At 40.2% G+C, this 18831-nt stretch overlaps 1 protein-coding gene across 2 annotated transcripts in view; it reads left to right on the top strand.

Annotated features, from left to right (window-relative positions):
- Positions 1 to 18831, top strand: part of EP400 (E1A binding protein p400) — a 47831-nt gene that overhangs the window by 24743 nt on the left and 4257 nt on the right. Inside the window, exons 24-53 of one of the 2 annotated variants that reach the window (XM_048322401.1) lie at positions 577 to 741; positions 1567 to 1734; positions 2910 to 3001; positions 3687 to 3985; positions 4408 to 4610; positions 4710 to 4879; positions 5099 to 5295; positions 5769 to 5880; positions 6381 to 6524; positions 6806 to 6964; positions 7191 to 7274; positions 8271 to 8402; positions 8524 to 8568; positions 8681 to 8834; positions 9255 to 9493; positions 10011 to 10184; positions 10428 to 10475; positions 11484 to 11620; positions 12123 to 12179; positions 12298 to 12376; positions 12958 to 13152; positions 14174 to 14219; positions 14311 to 14420; positions 15016 to 15220; positions 15716 to 15879; positions 16237 to 16443; positions 16743 to 16938; positions 17252 to 17382; positions 17814 to 17981; positions 18729 to 18806. In XM_048322401.1, coding sequence (XP_048178358.1) covers positions 577 to 741; positions 1567 to 1734; positions 2910 to 3001; positions 3687 to 3985; positions 4408 to 4610; positions 4710 to 4879; positions 5099 to 5295; positions 5769 to 5880; positions 6381 to 6524; positions 6806 to 6964; positions 7191 to 7274; positions 8271 to 8402; positions 8524 to 8568; positions 8681 to 8834; positions 9255 to 9493; positions 10011 to 10184; positions 10428 to 10475; positions 11484 to 11620; positions 12123 to 12179; positions 12298 to 12376; positions 12958 to 13152; positions 14174 to 14219; positions 14311 to 14420; positions 15016 to 15220; positions 15716 to 15879; positions 16237 to 16443; positions 16743 to 16938; positions 17252 to 17382; positions 17814 to 17981; positions 18729 to 18806 — 4358 coding nt within the window. The remainder of the gene's footprint in view (positions 1 to 576; positions 742 to 1566; positions 1735 to 2909; positions 3002 to 3686; positions 3986 to 4407; positions 4611 to 4709; positions 4880 to 5098; positions 5296 to 5768; positions 5881 to 6380; positions 6525 to 6805; positions 6965 to 7190; positions 7275 to 8270; positions 8403 to 8523; positions 8569 to 8680; positions 8835 to 9254; positions 9494 to 10010; positions 10185 to 10427; positions 10476 to 11483; positions 11621 to 12122; positions 12180 to 12297; positions 12377 to 12957; positions 13153 to 14173; positions 14220 to 14310; positions 14421 to 15015; positions 15221 to 15715; positions 15880 to 16236; positions 16444 to 16742; positions 16939 to 17251; positions 17383 to 17813; positions 17982 to 18728; positions 18807 to 18831) is intronic. The other variant, XM_048322400.1, reaches the window with a different exon arrangement.

The raw sequence follows: 18831 nt of genomic DNA, 5'->3' as shown, positions 1-18831 counted from the left end.
GCTGAATTTTGACCAATATTTTTTCAGTATCGTAAAACTTAATGCTGAAATGCCTCTAACCTTTCTGCATTTAAATCACAAAAAGCTTGGTGCTTGCCACTTTGAAGCTTTTTGGTTTGTCTAAATGCAGATTGCTTGATATAAATCATGTTTCATCAGCAAATTTCAGATGTGTATTGACTGTGCCACACATACAAATATTTTAATTTCTTCCTTGAAGCTTCCTTCATGCTCTTGAAAAGGCAGTGAAAATCACTTTAATGTCTATACTTGTTCTGTTACAAAGTGTCACATGAGTTTTCAGGTAGCTCTTAACTTTTTTGCTAATGAAAGTGGTAATTTCTAAAATGTTGATGTTCTTACCCTTTAAACAATCAGCTTCTTTCCAGTTTGTCCAACAAATATAGAAAGCAATACCTGCTTAACTTTTATATGACACTTTTGATGCACTAAGTATAATTATGCATGGAAGGCGCTTCAGCACCAGTTTACTAACCAAAATGTAGAATTGTGAATACTGAAAAACTTGCCTACCACTTTGATTTTTTTTTTAATGCCTGTTTCCCTCCTTAACAGGTGGTGAGGTAGTAAAAATAGCCCAGCTGGCTTCTATAGCAGGAGCACAAGGCAGGATCGCTCAGCCAGAGACCCCAGTGACTTTGCAGTTCCAAGGGAACAAGTTCACTTTATCACACAGTCAACTCCGCCAGCTCACTGCAGGGCAGCCCCTGCAGCTACAAGGTACTTATTTCAACACAGGCAGTTTGCCATTATTCAGAATGCTCATGTTTTGATATGGGCACCACGTTCCTTGTTGCTGTATGTTGTGGAGATTATTCCAGCTCCAGTGGTTATACTGCCCTGCTCTTCCTATTTTCTGCGTGAGACAGGGGTGTCAAGGTAGCTCTGGTTTGAAAGATAAATGCCTATCAAATGAAAGACATGGTTACTTCCTTTTTCTGTATTGTATTTCAAAAATGTTACTATTTGATCTGTTTTCACACCCATGCAGTACAGCTAAAGTAAGGTGAGGCATTATTTGATATGAACTCCCTGCTGAGCAGAAACAGACAAAACTGAGAACATTCTTGGTTTGTTCTGAAATTGTGTAAATAATACTTAAAGTTTGGCGTGCTTCTGAATTTTGACCCAACTGTTGCCCTGAGCTGAATGCTCTACCAACAATATATTTTGTTCTCAAATCTTCCTTGCTGGTGGTGTGTATTGCCAAATTTAGGAGAATCTGCATATCTTGATTCTCTGTGGCCAACAACATAAATAGAGGGACTGTTAAGTGAAGATTTTTTGTTTGATTGGATTTTGTCCAAATTCTGTATAAATACCTAGATTAGAATGATACCCCTATGACATGAAACTCCTCTTCAGCTGTGAGTACTTGGGTGTTTCCCTCCTTTTTAGCAGATTGGTGTAATGAACGTGTCTGGTAAACTTTAACGTAGTTTGAAGTAGTAATGATCTGTTTGCAATGGTAATAGATTCTGCTAGAAAACATGAATTCTTTCCCACTCTCTCCACCCTAATGTGGTTTAAAATCCTCCACTGCAGGAAGTGTCCTTCAGATTGTGTCAGCCCCTGGGCAGCAGTACCTGAGGCCTCAGGGCCCCGTGGTCATGCAGACGGTTTCCCAAGCAGGAACTGTGCAGAACGCCCTGAATGCTTTAGGAAACCAGCACCAGGCAGGTGTCCCAACTTCCACTGCAGTCGCACAGCAAGGTGGGTTTTCCAGCCTGAAGAAATGTCTCTGTCTAAATATTCAATTGCTAAAATCACATTCATATATAACTCAGAATTCTGTAACTTGAGTTCAGAAGTGGGTAAACTATGAGGCAAATTCTTCCAGTTTGTACTCAATGTGTGCTAAAATTTTAAGAAAATTTTTAGTACAAACTTGGGAGAGCATGTAACTTAATTATAGGGGGATTTTTTGCTAGTTTCGCCTTTGGTCAAATTTTTGTGGGAAGAAGTAAATTTGAAATACTTCGTTAATTTTTGCAAGGAAAAATCAAGGGTGATTATTTTTTATACTGGCAGAGAATGTCCAGTAATGCTCTCCATTTTCCCACTCTGATTTTATCTAATTTCTTTCACTTCTCCAGCTGATCAAGCTACAGTTTTCCATTTCTCTCTGTGAATGTTGCTTGGGTATTTGGTGCCTTGCTGTAAATGTGGTCAGTTCCTTGCTTAAAAACACAACCAAGATATTGATCAAAAATAATAGAAAAATTAATGCATTTACAACAAAACAGCAGATTATTAAATGAAGGTAAATATAACACTTGGAGTTCATTCCCTGAAAATGGCCATCTGCTGTAATTTTCTTGGGATATAAACCATTCCTTCAAAATGGTGTGATGTTCTTACAGTGTAGTTAACTGTCTGGGAAAATACCTGCTAACAGTTGAATTCACAAGAATGCTACTGAGATTCCATCATATGATTTCACCAATTTGTAGATAACACTGAATTGATGTGTTTTCTGAAAAATCTGAGATGATTTGCATAAGATAAGTTAAAACAATCTTTTCCTGAATTGGAACGTTTTCTATTTTCTGTTGTGCTCATATTAACATTTTCTAAATGTTAACATGTATTGCACTGTACATGGAATTTTGAATAAAGTACAAATGCAGCACAGCACTTTGCTTTGTACAAAGCAAAGTAAAATTCCTTTGATCTATCTTGGATTTTTGTGAGAACAGTTAGTGTAAATATCTGTCAGAGATGTGGTGTATAACAAAGTACAAATTTACAATACCTAATGGACATTCAGACTAAAAATTTGTCTGCAACAGTGATGTGTTACAGCTATGAAATGTCTACTTATTGAAAATAATAAATGAGAGCAATTTTCAGAAGAATAAATATATAAACACAAGGTTTATCCTCAGTTTGTATTCCAGGTAGAGCTACAGTGACTAACTTGCCATCTGGTGACATGGGAGCAGTGTTAAAACCAGCACCTTTGCATGGACAGTCACAGGTACTCAATTTTTATTTTCTTGTGAGAGCACAACCTTTCCGAATCAATTGTAAGTCCACGTCATAGTTGGAAGCTATAATTTGCAAAGCTGGAATCAATTAAAAACTTTGATGATTACAGAAGAGGTAAATAGCCCAACTTCTGTCCATGTTTCAGGTTGACAGAGCTGATGCATTTATCCATAGATAAAATAAATTCTGGTGTATAAAAGCAGCTGACAGCTTTCTTGTGCTGTGATAGACAGGTTCTTGTAACTGTTACATATTTTAATTGTGTAGTGATGCATAAATAAAGAAATCATAAGTTCTTTTTTGTGTTTTGAACACAATGGCAAATTGGGCAAATTTCTATAGATTTCTAATCTTAACAAGTTTTTAGAAAAGATACTCAAGCAACTTACAAAGCATAGGGAAACATCAAGAATATATCAAAAGCTATGAAAATGTAGTTTTAAAAAGCAAGAAGATACTAAACTAAGGTAGAATTGACTCTTCAATCTGAATTGAATTCAGCTGTAGTCTTTAGATTTTATCTGAAATTTACGCCTTTAGTAATTGGCCTAAGTAGCAGTTCTACTTGAGGATCTATACTCTGATCCTGATAGTTCCATTCTAAAGAACCTCGAACTCCTCATTTATTGTGATGAGCAGCAAATGTGGTTTTTATTCACCTTTTCTTGGCAAAGGAGACATACGAGGAGAAGAACCGGCTCTTGAAGGAGCGCCTGGACAGGATCTTCTCCGGCAACGAGCGCCGCTGCTGGCGGGCCCCGATGTACGGCCGGGACGTGCTGAGTGTTTGCTCTCTGGCTGGAGACAGGAAGGCCTCCCAGCTGCCTTCCAGTGAAGGCAACAGCTGGAGGTGGGCTGGCTTTGTCAACTGCTGCCTTTCCTCAAGTGCCTCTGGAGGCCCAAGTAACCCCTTGCGGGAAATGATCCTGGGTTTGGTTCAGCAACAGGAGTCTGTAAAGGATCTTGTTAACAGGTAATGTGTGACTCTGCCTAGCATCTGGTTATTTCTAGAACACCTTTCAAAAAGGCTTAAGTTTCTCTTGATGAGCTTATTTGGTTTAGACTGGTTTATTTAGCAGTAAACGACATGCAGCATGAAAGTAAAAAAGAAGCCACTTCTGTTTCCTTTTCGTCTTTATAAGAAGTGTTTTCAGGGTCTCTTTCCTAATTTCAAGCCCAAATTCAGCTGACCATACTTAGGCTTACATTTTTATGCTTTGGATTTACTTGAATAGGTACCTCTTGGACCCAGCTAACAAGAGTTAAGACCCAGAGATACAGAGAGAAGCTAGTTTTGTAGCCAAGACTGACTTTTATTGCTATGCCTATGATTATTGATAATCAATTTATGTGTTGCTTTTAAATTGGAATTCCTTGTTTTGATGCTTTTCACAGGGCTCTCTTTGTGTTGCCAGCTGCAGTTGCTGCTCCCCCATGTTTGTATGTAGCAAATCCTCCCCCTTCATACAGTCACAGACTGAAACTCCTTAAGCAAAGCCTAAGGCAGAAGGCAGCTCCACACTTGCATCAGTTGCAACAGCTGACAACTCCTCACTTGCTGCAGTTCCCTGACCTCCGGCTGGTGCAGTATGACTCAGGTAAAGGACATTTGCTGACAATATTTCTGTAATTTCCTGTGTCACATGAATGGAATTTCTGTATAAAACTCTTTATTGGTTTTTCTGTTTGAATTACAGGAAAATTAGAAGCTCTTGCTGTCTTGCTTCAGAAGTTGAAATCTGAAGGGCGCCGTGTGCTGATTTTGTCACAGATGATTCTGATGCTGGACATACTGGAGTTGTTCCTGAATTTCCATTTCCTCACATTTGTGAGGATTGATGAATATGCCAACCAGGAACAACGGCAGGTAAGTGTGCCCTACCAGCTGCCCACTGGTATAGCAGTATGTGCTGCCAAGGCTTTTATACACTACAACAGGGAAAGGAAATTTGCCTTGTTTTGTACTCAGTTTGAAACACTTGACTTGTTTTTATCTGGGTTTTTTTATTAGGCTGTGGTGAATTTGGTTTGGCATTTTATTTTGGTGTGTGGTTTATTTAGTCCTTGCTTTATTCTGTTCATGTAGGAGCTGATGAAAATTTTCAACAGAGACAAGCGCATTTTCTGTGCCATCCTTTCCTCTCACAGCCGTTCCACGGGAGTCAATCTTGTCGAGGCAGACACTGTTGTGTTCTATGACAATGATCTGAACCCAGTGATGGATGCAAAAGCTCAGGAATGGTGTGACAGAATTGGGAGATGTAAAGATATCCATATATACAGGTGATGGTGACAGTCAGTGTCTGCTCTTTAACATGTTTTAATGTAAGGTTATTTCAGACAGTGCTGCCCTGTATGACCTGGAATAAAGTGGAAACAGTGCTGAAAATCACCTCCCTTCAATAAAAAAAATTTGCCAGGATATCCTGTGAAAAAGTGGGGGGGGTTTAACACCAAGTGTAATGAATGAATCATACCTGCATGGGTTTTGTCTGTTAGCCTACATGGAATTTTATAACTTTTCCTTTATGTTGTTGATTTTTTTTTTAATTAACATAAATTATTAAAAGAAAGCCCTACAGTAGCGGTGGTAGTGTGTTGTTTTTCTGGGCCTGCACCATAACTAAAAAAACTCCCAGAAATTATCACATTTTAAGAGTATAGTGTTATTCTCTACGGACAATTTATCTTTTTGTTTCTGAAAGCTGTTTTGGAAATGACTTACCAGATTTCTCTTTTTTTTTCGTTTTTTTTAGGCTTGTCAGTGGTAATTCTGTAGAAGAGAAACTTTTGAAAAATGGCACAAAGGACTTGATCAGAGAAGTAGCTGCTCAGGGAAATGACTATTCAATGGCCTTTTTAACACAGGTAAGTTAATATTCAGAATGCATTGAAACATTCATGTCTCAATGTTTAATAAATTCAAGCATCTGTGTTGGAGTGTTTAGAAGCAGTTTAGTAGAAGTCTGTCTGGGCTAGAATTAATAAGGAAACATATTGGATTTCATGATTGCTTGAACTCTCAGTGTTGGGGCCACATTCTCTAAAATACCATCCATCTGTTTTGTTCTGTTATTTGCATAGTGATGCACAGATATCACCCATGACTTAAGATATTGTGATTTCTTCACCCTGCTGCAAAATTTTGCAGTGTTTGCAAGGATGAAGGTCTCAATAGCTTTAAAAATGTGAAATAAGAAGTTTGTGTATTTAGAGAGAGAGGCTCTCAATTGCTGCTCTGAAGACGCACGAGGCAGTGACTCCACTGGTGAAGCCAGACCATCCCAGCTGGCACTCCCAATATAGAAAAAAAGTAGAATGCTCCCAGTAACTGAATGTATTTCTCTTTTTTCCTTCTATTTAACAAGCAAACAATTCAGGAATTGTTTGAGGTTCATTCTCCTATGGAGGATTCTGGATTTAGAGTGAAAGCAGAAGAATTTGTGGTACTTTCTCAAGAGCCGTCTCCAGCAGAAAATATTTCACCTAAAGTTGCAAGACCATTCATAGAGGTAATGATTAACACATACATTAAAAATACAGCTGTGCAACGTTAGTATTAAACAACTGACTGATCTTGTTTTATTTGGGTAAATTCTGTCTCTTTTTCTGATAGTTTTATGCTCTTTTGTCAGAGCCCAAAAGCCCAAAGCTGATACTTTCTGGGACTATTTCTCTTGCTGCAGCAGAGTCTTAGTCCAGACATTTGTGTGGCATTTCAGTGAACTCCTTATGGAGTTTCTTTCCATATTTTTGAATTCTTAATTATTTTTAAAATGTATCTTTCTGAAAGGCCCTCAACAGCATTGAACGAGAGGATGAGGAGTCAAATGATCACATTCAAGAAATAGGATCTGAGTCAAGCATTGAACCTTTAATCTCAGAGCTCTGCGAGACAAAATACAATGAAGAGCCCTCACAGCTGCAGGAGCTAGTTGCTGTCGTGGATCAGGTACCACATCTTTCCTTGAATATCTGGCTAAAAAGTAATGTTTAGTTCAAATGTTTCAATTTCTTTGCAGTTAAAGCAACTTTGTTGTCTGTTCCATTAAATGGACAGGAGATCTCCCCCTGATTTAAGATGTTAAGATGAGTCTTAAGGACAGCTTTGATACTTCATGTAACACTTGTTTTATTATTCTTAAAGTAACCTTTTTTCACTTTGATACTGCCCTCAGCTGACTCCAATTGAGAAGTATGCTTTGAATTATCTGGAGCTCTTCCACGGTTCATTTGATGACAATGAGCCACGGTTGAGTGAGGTAAAACAAATCTTTCTTTTCCATGTTATTCTGTCACAGAACAACTTTTATTATATTTTCAATATGAAATGGAAGTTTCTCCAGTGATGTGGAATATATTGTAGGCACTTCTGTGATCTTTTCTTGCTATACCTTGTGAACAGCATAATGTCTTACAGAGAGCTTATTATTTTGGGATTCTCTGGTTTAAGCAGGTGTCAGTTCTTAATTTCTTTTTTTATAAAATGGGAATTACTTTCAGCCCAGCTCAGCAAATATTTGTTGTACTCCATTGATAGCGAGGGAAAAAATTTCATTAATTTCGGTGAGCTTGTGTTCTGGTTGTCTTCATTGTTTTTATGCCATGAAGATTTTTTGCCTTTTCTTTTATACCCCTGTTATACCTTTTTACAACTTCTGTATTCTTAGTGCTTTTTGCCTACATCCTTGGACTTGTTTGTTCAGCTAGGGGACTAAACATTTTAGAAGCTTTGTAGTTAAGGGTTAGTGTGCCCCAGACCCTAAGGTCCTCTCCAGAACACATTCTGTAAACCAAGATAGAACCATCCAGGGGAAGAAGGTTCCTTGGGGAGGGGGGCTCATTCAAGGCTCTCATTGGGGAATTTTTGATACATATGCTAATTAGTAAAACCTATAATGTTATACCAGATCATTTGGGGGTTGTGCATTGTGGTGTGCATAGAGGTGCATTTGACCTGGACGTGTGCACCTAAAGATCCTTAAAATAAATACCAAGGTAAAATCCCTTTTTCCCTTCTAACCATGTTTGACTCTTGATTTTAAGACCAGGAAAAGGCATCAGTTTAACTGAAATTCTTGGATTGCTTTATATTGATGGTTTAAAAACCCTCAACAAAGGCCAAGAAATATCTTCTAAATGATTGTGAAAGTATCTGTTAAGAAATTGCTATAAGATTCCCGTGCCTGAAAATGACAAAGTTCAAGGCATTTATATGTTACTGTGTAAAGTTTCTAAGGAGTCTGACTTTCATCTAGATGGAACTGAAAACTGCAAAGAAAGCCTGGGAAGTCCAGCATATGAAGGAGTTAAAGGAAAGAGAGCAAAAAATGCTTTGGGAGGATGAAGAGGAACTTCTAACCTACACTCGGGAGGATGCGTACAACAAAGTAATTGCTGATTAGTCTTGTTTTTCTTAACAGTGTATTTCTTAACAGTTACTCTGAGAATACCTGTTCCTTTCAGACTTCAGCTGGATCATTTGAATTGTGTTCTCTTTTTGCTGTGTAGGAGTATGTCTATGAAGGTCCAGATGGACAAACTGAAATTATGCCAGTAAGTAAAAGTAGCACCAGGCAGCCTAAACAGGCTTTTTATTTTATGAAACCTAAAATAAAGATCAGTGGAGAGTTAACGTTGCAGTAATCACAAATTTTGTTCTGTGCAGCTCTGGACTCCTCCTACTCCACCTCAGGATGACAATGATATCTACATAGATTCTGTTATGTGCCTGATGTACGATACCACCCCTATTCCAGAGTCTAAATTGCCTCCAGTGTACGTCAGGAAGGAGCGTAAACGACACAAAACAGATCCGTCTGGTGAGTGTTTCTTCAAAACTGTTCTGAGATTTATTGCTGATAGTTTAAAAAAATTGGAGGTTTTCATACCTTCTACATGTCTGGTCCAGTAAAGATGGGATTGGCAGATTTGAAGAGATGAAAATTTTTGTCTCACCATGGCCTTGAAGCAGTGGAGTTGCTGCAAGGCCCACTTCTTAGGGTGTGTCTTCTTTTTAGACATAAAAGTGTTCTTAAAAGGACAGTTTTAGAAAACAGGCGTTCCATTTTGTGAGTTAGGACAGGACTGGTCTTACTTTATAACAGGCTCTGTGTAGTTCCTGACCGTGCTTTTCAGAGGCAGGGGGGAGTACTCTGTAAGCGCAGGAGCATTTTGCAGCTGAGGAATCAAAGAATGGTAGTATCTGTCCACCAATAATGCTTTATTTTTTGTCTTGGCAGCAGGTAGAAAGAAGAAGCAACGTCATGGGGAGACAGTTATCCCACCTCGTTCTCTCTTTGATCGAGCAACCCCAGGAATGTTGAAAATGCGCCGAGAGGGCAAAGAGCAAAAGAAGAACATCTTGTTGAAACAACAGACACAGTTTGCAAAGCCTTTGCCAACTCTTGTCAAACCAGCCACTGAAGCTGGACAGGATAATCCAGAGTGGTTGATCAGCGAAGACTGGGCACTTCTGCAGGTCAGATGATAGCTGCAGCTTCTGCTGTCATTGTGTTTTTATTCCTGCACTTTATCTCTTCAAGGTTATTTCTAATTCATAGTGGCATTTTGATGACATAACTTGGAACAGATTGCCTGTCATTTGTGCTCCTCTAAGGAGAAATTAAAGGCTAAACTACAAGATGTACGATTAAGTCCAACTGTTGTTTTAGAAACCACTTACTATTACTCAGAGTAGTTGTGCTGGCTAGACACTGGATAATGCAGCTAAGGTTCTTCCCACCTTTGAGAGGAGAGCAGCACTTGAATAGCAGCTCTCTGTCCCTCTCATACCAATCTCCAAGTGTTTCCCTGCACATCAATCTGCATAATGGCACCTTCTGCTTGTTTATTCTCTGTGACTGTAGGTGAACACAGAGCCTTAGCCCTGAGCTGTCCTACTGTAGTAATGGTGTGTGGGCACATGCAGGTAAGGGAAGGTTCGGAAGATGGCAACGATTTGTCACCTGAAGCTTTTGTACCTTTCTCTGTTGCAGGCAGTGAAGCAGCTGCTGGAGCTTCCTTTAAACCTTGCTGTTGTGTCACCAGCACACACTCCCAACTGGGACCTGGTTAGTGACGTTGTTAACTCCTGCAGCAGAGTCTATCGCTCGCCCAAGCAGTGCCGCAACAGATATGAGAATGTCATAATCCCAAGGGAAGAAGGAAAGGTGAGTTCATGTAGAATGATGCGTCTTGTTTTTACCTTAAGTTGTAGAGTTTTTTTTCCTTATCTCCATAAACACTTGTTTTTTGTTAAACGTTTCAACAGTGTAAATAAATAACTTTTAAAAGACTTTTTAAATTATTCTCATCAGGATTTCCACTTATTTTATGTGATTTCTTTGAAAAGAAAAAGCACCTGAACAAAATCTTCCACAAAAGATCATCTAACTTTCCTTCTTATTTTACAGCTAATGTACGAAGCTAATCCTAAAAAGAAGACAAAAAGTATTTATAAGGTGTGCATTGGTATTCTTTCAAAATCAAATCTAGACACTGTGGTATTTAGCAGCAATGGAGGTGGGCAGATAATTCATATGAGATCCATGTTGAGTGTTACTTGAGTTCTGAAACATCAATTAAAATTCCAAATTTATTTTTCCTTTCTTTGTTGATACAGTGGATTGACACCAGACTTCAGCTTTTGGATTTGATAGATAAATTTTAGATCATGCAAGAAGTTTGTGATTTCACTTAAACTGTAGTTGGCATTTTTCCACCAAACAACCACCATGTATCTTATCCTGATGGTACATAAGATCTGTAAGAATGAACTTCATGCTAGAGTCTAAGTGGATTACAAATATATAGTGAAATTGATGCCTGAAACACCTTTTAGTAAATGAGGATGATAGGATGCTACAGAAACAAAAACAAATTCCATGACTGTGAACGCCTTCTTCCAAACCACACAGCAATTTAGTGACAGAGTTGGGTGGAGAATCCAGACCTTCTGGCTGTAGTCCCATTCTCTGACTGCTAAGGAGGTTTGCCCCTGACTGGCAGTTTCTGCTTAGGAGAAGCCAAATGTTAGAGTGGCATGGTGTGTGGATGTTAACCTAGCTTTGTTGGGAGAGCAGTGCAGTGATGGTTTTATTATCTTACGTGTGCGCTACGCATAACTGTAAACTAATGGGCTCTTGGTTTGGGTACTGAATTAAACTTGCAAAATCTAAACTAAAGCAAAGATTCTTTTTCAAATTAGAGTTTGCCATTTTGTACGTCCCCAAGTGCTGATGCCAGTGTGACCGTGAGAACTGCTCCTTATTTTGCTCTTTCTTTATATATTTCCCATAGAGTTTTGTGTGACAGTAAGTTATCAGTGACACGAGGCAGGAACCAGTCTGTGATAGATATGTTGGAGTATGTTTTTAAATAATCTACGAGCGCGCCTTGTGTTTAAACATAGACAAAATGCCCTTTTGGGTGTGTTTGCAATTGAAAGTTGGTTTGTTTTCTTTTTTTAGACTAAAAACAGTCGCCCGCTTCGTACCAATCAGATCTATGCTCAAGATGAGGGTGCAACCCACACACAGCTTTATACTAATCATTTTGAGATGATGAAAATGATTGCAGGGAAAAGAAGTCCACCTATCAAACCTCTGTAAGTTTACCTGGGATCGTTTGATCTCCCTGTCACCACGGATCTCCTGGAAACTGTGTTCTGAATGGCTCTCAAAACCCAGAATTATTCCACACTCTGTTTCTCTGTTCTTGATCTCTCTCTGTGTGTTGTGTTATTGCAAACACCTCTGTATTTTGTGCATTTGGGTCTCACTGCAGGAATTTGCTCTTTGTCATTAAGAGCAGAACAGCACTCGGGCTTTTTTTTTAATCTACTTTATATTCATTTGCCTGAATTGTAAACAATTTGGTGTCTGCTGTTTAGTAGTACATTCTTTTCTATGTATCTTCCTGCAGTTTTTCTGTATTTACTTAATATTTACTCTCTTTCTTAAATGTCTGTCTGTGTGCAGGCTCCAGTACTGATGGGAATATCATGAAAACTTCACCAAAACTGTAGTGTTATATGCTAAAAGATGTGAAATTAAATACTGGTTTTAAGGTTTTTCTGTCTCCAGTAATACAGTTTTGCTCAATTTCAGACTTGGCATGAATCCTTTCCAGAAGAATCCAAAGCATGCATCGGTGCTTGCAGAAAGGTGAGCACTCCTCATCTTGAAGGATATATAAATTGCATAAAAGTGAACTTTTTTTCCCCTTTCTTTAGGTTTCAGTTATTTTTAAATATTGTGTGTTTTGTCTTCTTACTGTTTCTAGTGGAATCAACTATGATAAGCCCCTCCCTCCGATTCAAGTCGCGTCCCTCCGAGCAGAACGCATTGCCAAAGAGAAGAAGGTATGGTCCCATCTCTGCTGCACAAATGACTGCAGTAATTCCAAAATTAGGCAACAGATGAGGTATGAGCAAAACTGCCTCCTGGGAGCAGTTTGGCAGTACAGTAGGTGTTATGAGCAGCTGCACATGGTTCATGTACAGGGGTTTAGATAGCCAAGGCCCAAAGTGGGACCTTGCCTTGGGTCTGTTGTAACGCTCAAACCCGTTAAACACTGAGGAGCATCTTTTTGCAGAAGATACTAAAACATGTAAAAATCTTGTTTTATTCTTGACCATTCTGTAGCCTCATTTCTTATGTTATTCGGAAAGAGCTACTTATCCTTGTTTGTGGATGGTAAGTTGCTTGTTGTGCTATGCCCTGAGCCATAAAACCATGACTGAAGCTTGTAGTTTGAAATGAGTCAGGTTGTGTAACGTGGACTTGGAGAGTGAAGGTGGCTTTGTGGGCTGTCTCTGGTTAGAATTTAAGGGGTTTTGTGGTCAGAATTAAAGAGGTTTTGTCTGTTGCTTTAATTTGCTTTAAAAAACCCACATCTTGCTTGTTCCATGCTTGAAGACTGAAGGTGTTCCTTGCCTTGCAGGCGCTGGCGGAGCAGCAGAGGGCCCAGCAGCAGACGGGCCCGCAGCCCCAGCAGCCCCAGGCGGGCCAGCAGCCCCCCCAGCAGCCCCCCGTGCAGCAGGCCCAGCCACAGCCACAGCCACAGGCACAGGTAGTTCAGCAGCCACAGGCAGTGGTGCAGACTGCAGTCACTACTGTGGCCAACACAGCAGTATTGGTAAGAAAGGGAGAGCTCAGTGCCTCTGATGTAGTAACTTCAGTTCTTCTGTGTGTGCTGTATTTGTGTCGTGCTTCGTCTGGAAAGTGAGAATTTTAGGTCAGTATAGTGAGATAAAAGGTATTTTTTTCTTGTTTTCTTTCCCTGGTTATGCTATATCCTGGTTTCCTGATTTATTAAGACTGTTTGCACCATTGTAGCAACAGGTCTTGGCAATCTGAGGTGGAGAAACACCATGCAAAGATGATTTTTCCTTTTTCACTTGAGACTTTAGTGAAGTCTGAGTGAATAGATTCACACAGTCAATGAGAAGTGTTTTATAGAGAACTTGCAGAATACAGAGAATAAAAGAGAATGTAGCTGTAAGAACTACGCAGAGCTTAAAAACCGAAGATTTGTTAACCTTTGCAAGGCAAATGAATCGATGCGTCCTACAGGAAATACTGTGGTGGTTTTACTGCAAATTTGTGCAAATTTTTCATATCTTCCTTTAATCTAGAGTCTGTTTGAATGAATCTGATGACTGGTATGAGGCTTTTGTATTTAGAGCCAAGCCAGTTTGCATAGTGATGTGTGAAGGCAGTGGTGGTTTTCCTTTGCTTGATGAAGGGCAAGAGAACAACAGCTTTTGCAGAAAGACACAGAGGATGTGTTCTGACCCACCAGCATTGCTGTGTATGAAGTGCTCAGGGATGTTCCTGTGTGAGTGGTTGTCTGTGGTGTGCCAGAGTAAGATATTGCTCCCTTCTTCTGCTGACAGGGATGTCCAGTGACCTGTGTTTACCACACACTTGGCTGGTCTACAATTGCTCGTTACTGAGGCAGAATGTTGATGCACACATTAGTTGTTGTGATCTGTAGAGTCAATGAACAACTGCAGAAATCTGTGTGTTCCACTGCATTTTTCCTATTTTGTCACTTCTGGAATACAGCATTGTGTTAAACAGCATGGTAGAGTAAACAATGCTCAGTTTCCTTTTATTGTTTTTCTGAACTGTTACCTTAATTGTCTTCTAATTAGGCGGGCACCATTAAAACAGCAGTGACGGGGACGAGCATCCAGACTGGTAAGGAGACTTTATAATTGGGCATTGGAGGTGATGGGACATTGGGATTTTCACTTTCAGAATCTCCCATTTAATTCTGTCTTGCTTTCAGCTACAGTGAGTGGAAATGTCATTGTGAACACTGTTGCTGGGGTCCCTGCTGCCACCTTCCAGCCCATCAATAAACGTCTGGCCTCACCTGTTATACCTGGGACGCTGACTGTGAGTAGATCCTGTCACTAGTTGTGTTCCTGGGTTGATCTGGGTTGCATGTTTTAGCAGCATATCTGTTTTCTTCTTCAGCTTTCCATGTTGTCAGAAATTCTGCTTCTTGCAGATTTCATGTGCATCATGGGGTTCTTCATCAAACCCCTCTCTCTTACCAAAACATCAGAACACACTGGAATCGTTTATCAGAAAAAAATGCTTGATATTGTTAAAAATGGTTTATAGGCAAGTGCTGCTAAAAGCAATGTATTGTCATTAACATTTTCAGCCTGTAACTGTTTAGTGCTTTATTAATTATGATCTTTATTATTATGTTAATGGTTTAAGACTATGGACGATAAAGCAAAATATTGAAAGGCACTAAAACCAAATGTCTCTAATGGAGTGAAGGATTTGGTAATCAGCCTGTTGGAAAAAGATTTAACCGCATACTGATTTTAAGATGCATCCAAATGGACGTGTTAGACAGATTTGGGCCTTTTTGCATTTTTTCTGTTTGTTTATAAAATTGCTTAGTCCATTGCTAGAAGGTTCCATAGCTGTGTATAAAGCACGGGAATGGAACAGTAAAGGCTGTGTTCTCTTGCAGACTTCGGGAGGCACCGCCACTGCCCAGGTGGTTCACAGCCAGCCCCGAGCGGCCGCAGCGCCGGCGGCCTCCACCGAGCTGGTGACCATCGCCTCCACCCAGGGTGTCCGTGCTGTGACATCGGTGACAGCTTCAGCTGTGGTCACCACCAACCTAACGCCTGTGCAGACCCAGACAAGGTCTTTGGTGACCCAGGTTACACCGGGTAATGATCCTGTGTTTAGGGACTTTTTCTGGTAGTGCATGAAGGGCCCCAGAATTCCTGTAGGTTGTTTGACCACCGCAGCCCCACAGTACTGGAAGTCTGGAACACAGTTAAACGGGGCTATGATTTTTAACTTGCTTTATTGTTGGTGCTCAGATTACGTTTTTCTCCTGTATTTCTGGATGAAGTGTTGCAATAGAGAGCTTGGCCCGTAGGCATTGCAATTTAAAAATATCATTAACAATCTAGCAGTAAAATATTAGAATTGACTGTCTTGACTAAAAACCATTGTGAAGAAAGGCCTGTGTATTTTATGATCTACTCTGCTTTTACATCATGCTCATGATAATGTGTTCCTATATGTAGTAAATTCACAAAGTGTGCTGAAGCAGAAAAATAAGCATTTAACAGCTCAACTTCTCAGGTGAAATTAATGAACTAAACTGAATGTTGAAAAGTTTTCTTCTGAGCATTTTGTCTTTTCTTTATTCATAGCTACACCAACAGTCCAGCTGTCAGGCAAAACCATCACCCCTGCTCACTTCCAGCTTCTGAGGCAACAGCAGCAGCAGGCTGCTCAGGTGCAGGTCCCACAGATCCAGGCTCAGGCACAAGCCCAATCTCCGGCTCAAATAAAAACTGTAGGGAAATTGTCACAGGTGAGGCAATGCTCATGAAGTAATGTGGCATGTTGCTGTCATTGTTACTGTAAGCTTCTTTAGCAGTGTGTGTTGTGTCCTGTTTTCTTGGGCTAGAGTGAGATGTATTTCTCTCTTAAATTTCATCCTACTAAAATGTCATGCAGGCAGTGAGTCTGACAGCACTTTCAATAGTAGAGTAGGGCAGGATGGAAAGCACTTACTGTTACACACTGTAAGCCATTGTGTAAGAAAGTTACATTTTAGTTTCTTAATCTTAGCTCTAGTCTGGTACAGAATGTTTCTCCTTTTAAGCGTCTCCATTTTTCTCCTGTAATGTAACTGGTTGGAAACAATGGAAGTGTGTGATTTTTGCAGGAGCAGCTGATCAAGTTGCAGAAGCAGAAGCTGCAGCTCCCCCAGCAGCAGGCAGCACAGCAGACACAGCAAGGGGCACAGCAGCAGACAGCACAAGTGCAAGTGCAGCAGCAGCAGCAAACTCAACAGCTCACTGCTGTGACAGCCCCTCGTCCTGGCGCAGTCCTCACGGGCACTACGGTGACCAACCTGCAAGTGGCTCGCCTGGTGAGTTGGCTTTGACTGGGCAAAAACGGTCTCAAACATTTCTTGGCTGGTTTAAGTGAACTGGGCTCTGATCATTCACACTCACGAGTGTCCTTTGCATTGCTTAGGCAGTTCAGAAGGAGCAGCTGTAACATAAACAGCTTTCCATTGCATTTACCAGTTGATACCATCTCTGAATTGTGTCACTGTACAGGAGCCATTACATTTAGAAATATTTACAGCTATCACTTTATAATCACGTGTTATATGCAGCAAATCTCTCTGTGCTGGTACAATAATCTTCATTCCTTACTGCTTAGACTCGTGTTCCTGCTTCCCAGCTCCAAGCACAAGGACAGATCCAGGCCCAAGCCCCACAAGCAGCACAGGTTGCTCTGGCAAAGCCTCCAGTGGTGTCTGTTCCAGCTGCTGTTGTGTCATCTGCAGGAGTCACCACACTGCCCGTGACTGTTGCAGGCATTAGTGTTGCCATTGGGCAGCCACAGAAAGCAGCAGGTATGTGAATGCAAGTTGGAAATAGGAAGAATTGTATTTCAAAGCAGTCCCCTATAGTACAGAAAGATTTTTTTTTTTTCCCCCTGTAGGAAGATTATTGTTGGAACACAAAGCTAGCTTACTCATGCCCTTTGGTAACAAATTTTCTCCACTGAAAAATCATAGATCTTAAAATCTGTGGGTTGTTAGTGGTCAAAGCTGTGCAGATGTGTAAGTCTATAAAAAGCAGAATCTGTGTTTACAAACTCTAAGTCCGGGGACAAAGCAATAAACTGAAGACTCTTACAGTTGTAATTACTTCTGTAATTTTCAGGAGGCCAGACAGTAGTTGCACAGCCACTGCATGTCCAGCAGCTGCTAAAACTCAAGCACCACCAAGCAGCACAGCAGCAGAAAGCCATCCAGCCCCAGGTTGCACAGGGACAAGCTACTGTGCAGCAAAAGGTACTGTTGTCTGCTCTCCCATTCAGTTATGCAGTGCTTCTGTGGCTGTAAAGCTTTGACTCTGGATTACCAGGACACTCCTAGAGAGTCAGTCAGGATTTTTAGGGGTGAATCTTAAGTATATCTAGAGAGAACAGGTTCTCAGGTGTTTCATTTTTTCTGTAAAGCAGTTGGTTGGTTGGTAGTTTTTAGTAAGTGCATTGTTGTGTGAGTGTTGTGTGTAAGAGAGAACTTTTTCATTAAATACTTTAATTCTCAATACTTGTGTAAATGCATGAAAGCTTTCACCTAGTGCTCATTTAGTTATTGCTAATTCTGGGAGAATTTTTTTTTTCAATAATTAAATGTAATTAAACTTGCTATCTACATACATATTCTTTAAAATACAGGTATTTTTTATAGTCATTGATGCCTTTTTTTCTTTTCTGCAGATAAATGCTCAACAGGTTACAGTCCAGACCCAACAGCAGACTTCACAGCAGCAAAAAGTAACTTATGCTACACAGCCTGCCATTAAAACACAGTTCTTAACGACTCCAATTTCCCAAACCCAGAAACCAGGTGGAACCCAGCAAGTACAGGCCCAGATTCAGGTACAGGTAACGCAGGTTTACACCTTTAAACTGTACTGGCACTGGAGAATTGCAAAGATGACAGGTGAGGTAGAATTCAGCACCCACTCATTTTAATTCTAGTCACACATTCGTTTAAATTGACTTTTTAATAAAATTCGTTGGTGCGGAATATGCAGTCTTACAGCAGGTCAGAGGAACTATGAGCTGTAAGTTCACCTTTCCTCTTTGAAATAAAATAATTGAGTCACTCCTTTTTGTTAGGCAAGGGATTCCATACTGTGTTTACTAAGGAAAATTCAGCCAGAGATTTTCCTGTTTCTGGTGCTGCCTCACAGCCTAATTTCTGGCAGCCAAGAGTAGGTGACAACTCACATATTTTCTTTTCTGTGTAACTGCGTCAGTCTAACCAAGGAAAAAGAAGGGGGTTAGGAGTTGGAAGCCTTACTCTTTCAAAAGTATATGCCAGATAATTTAACCCATTGGAACTTGTGTGCTTTTCTTCAATTTTATAGGTAGTTAGGAGGAAATGAGTATGTTGCAGTTAAAATTGAGAATATGTCTTCTCTTCTTCCCCTAGTTAAGTTCTTCAGTTCACGAATCTAAAATGTTTCCCAAACATTCAGCTTCACTGAAAGTGCCAGGCTGCAACTTACCATGAGCAGGCCTTTGGAAAGGTTTTCCCTTGGTAGAAGTTTTGCTAGGTGTGGTGTTTTGCTGCTATCAGCAGCTTTTTATTTTGATCCAATCTTTCTTTATTTCATGTCACTGCAGGTTGCAAAACTCCCACAAGTGGTCCAGCAACAGGCTACTGTTGCCAACATTCAGCAGATGGTTTCAGTTTCCCAACAGGTAGGTTTTGCTTTTGTCAAATACG

This window comes from Corvus hawaiiensis, chromosome 18, assembly GCF_020740725.1.
Source record: "Corvus hawaiiensis isolate bCorHaw1 chromosome 18, bCorHaw1.pri.cur, whole genome shotgun sequence".
Taxonomy (NCBI): Eukaryota; Metazoa; Chordata; class Aves; order Passeriformes; family Corvidae; genus Corvus; species Corvus hawaiiensis.
Note: the sequence above shows the minus strand (reverse complement) of the source record. Positions and strands in the feature narration are given on the sequence as shown.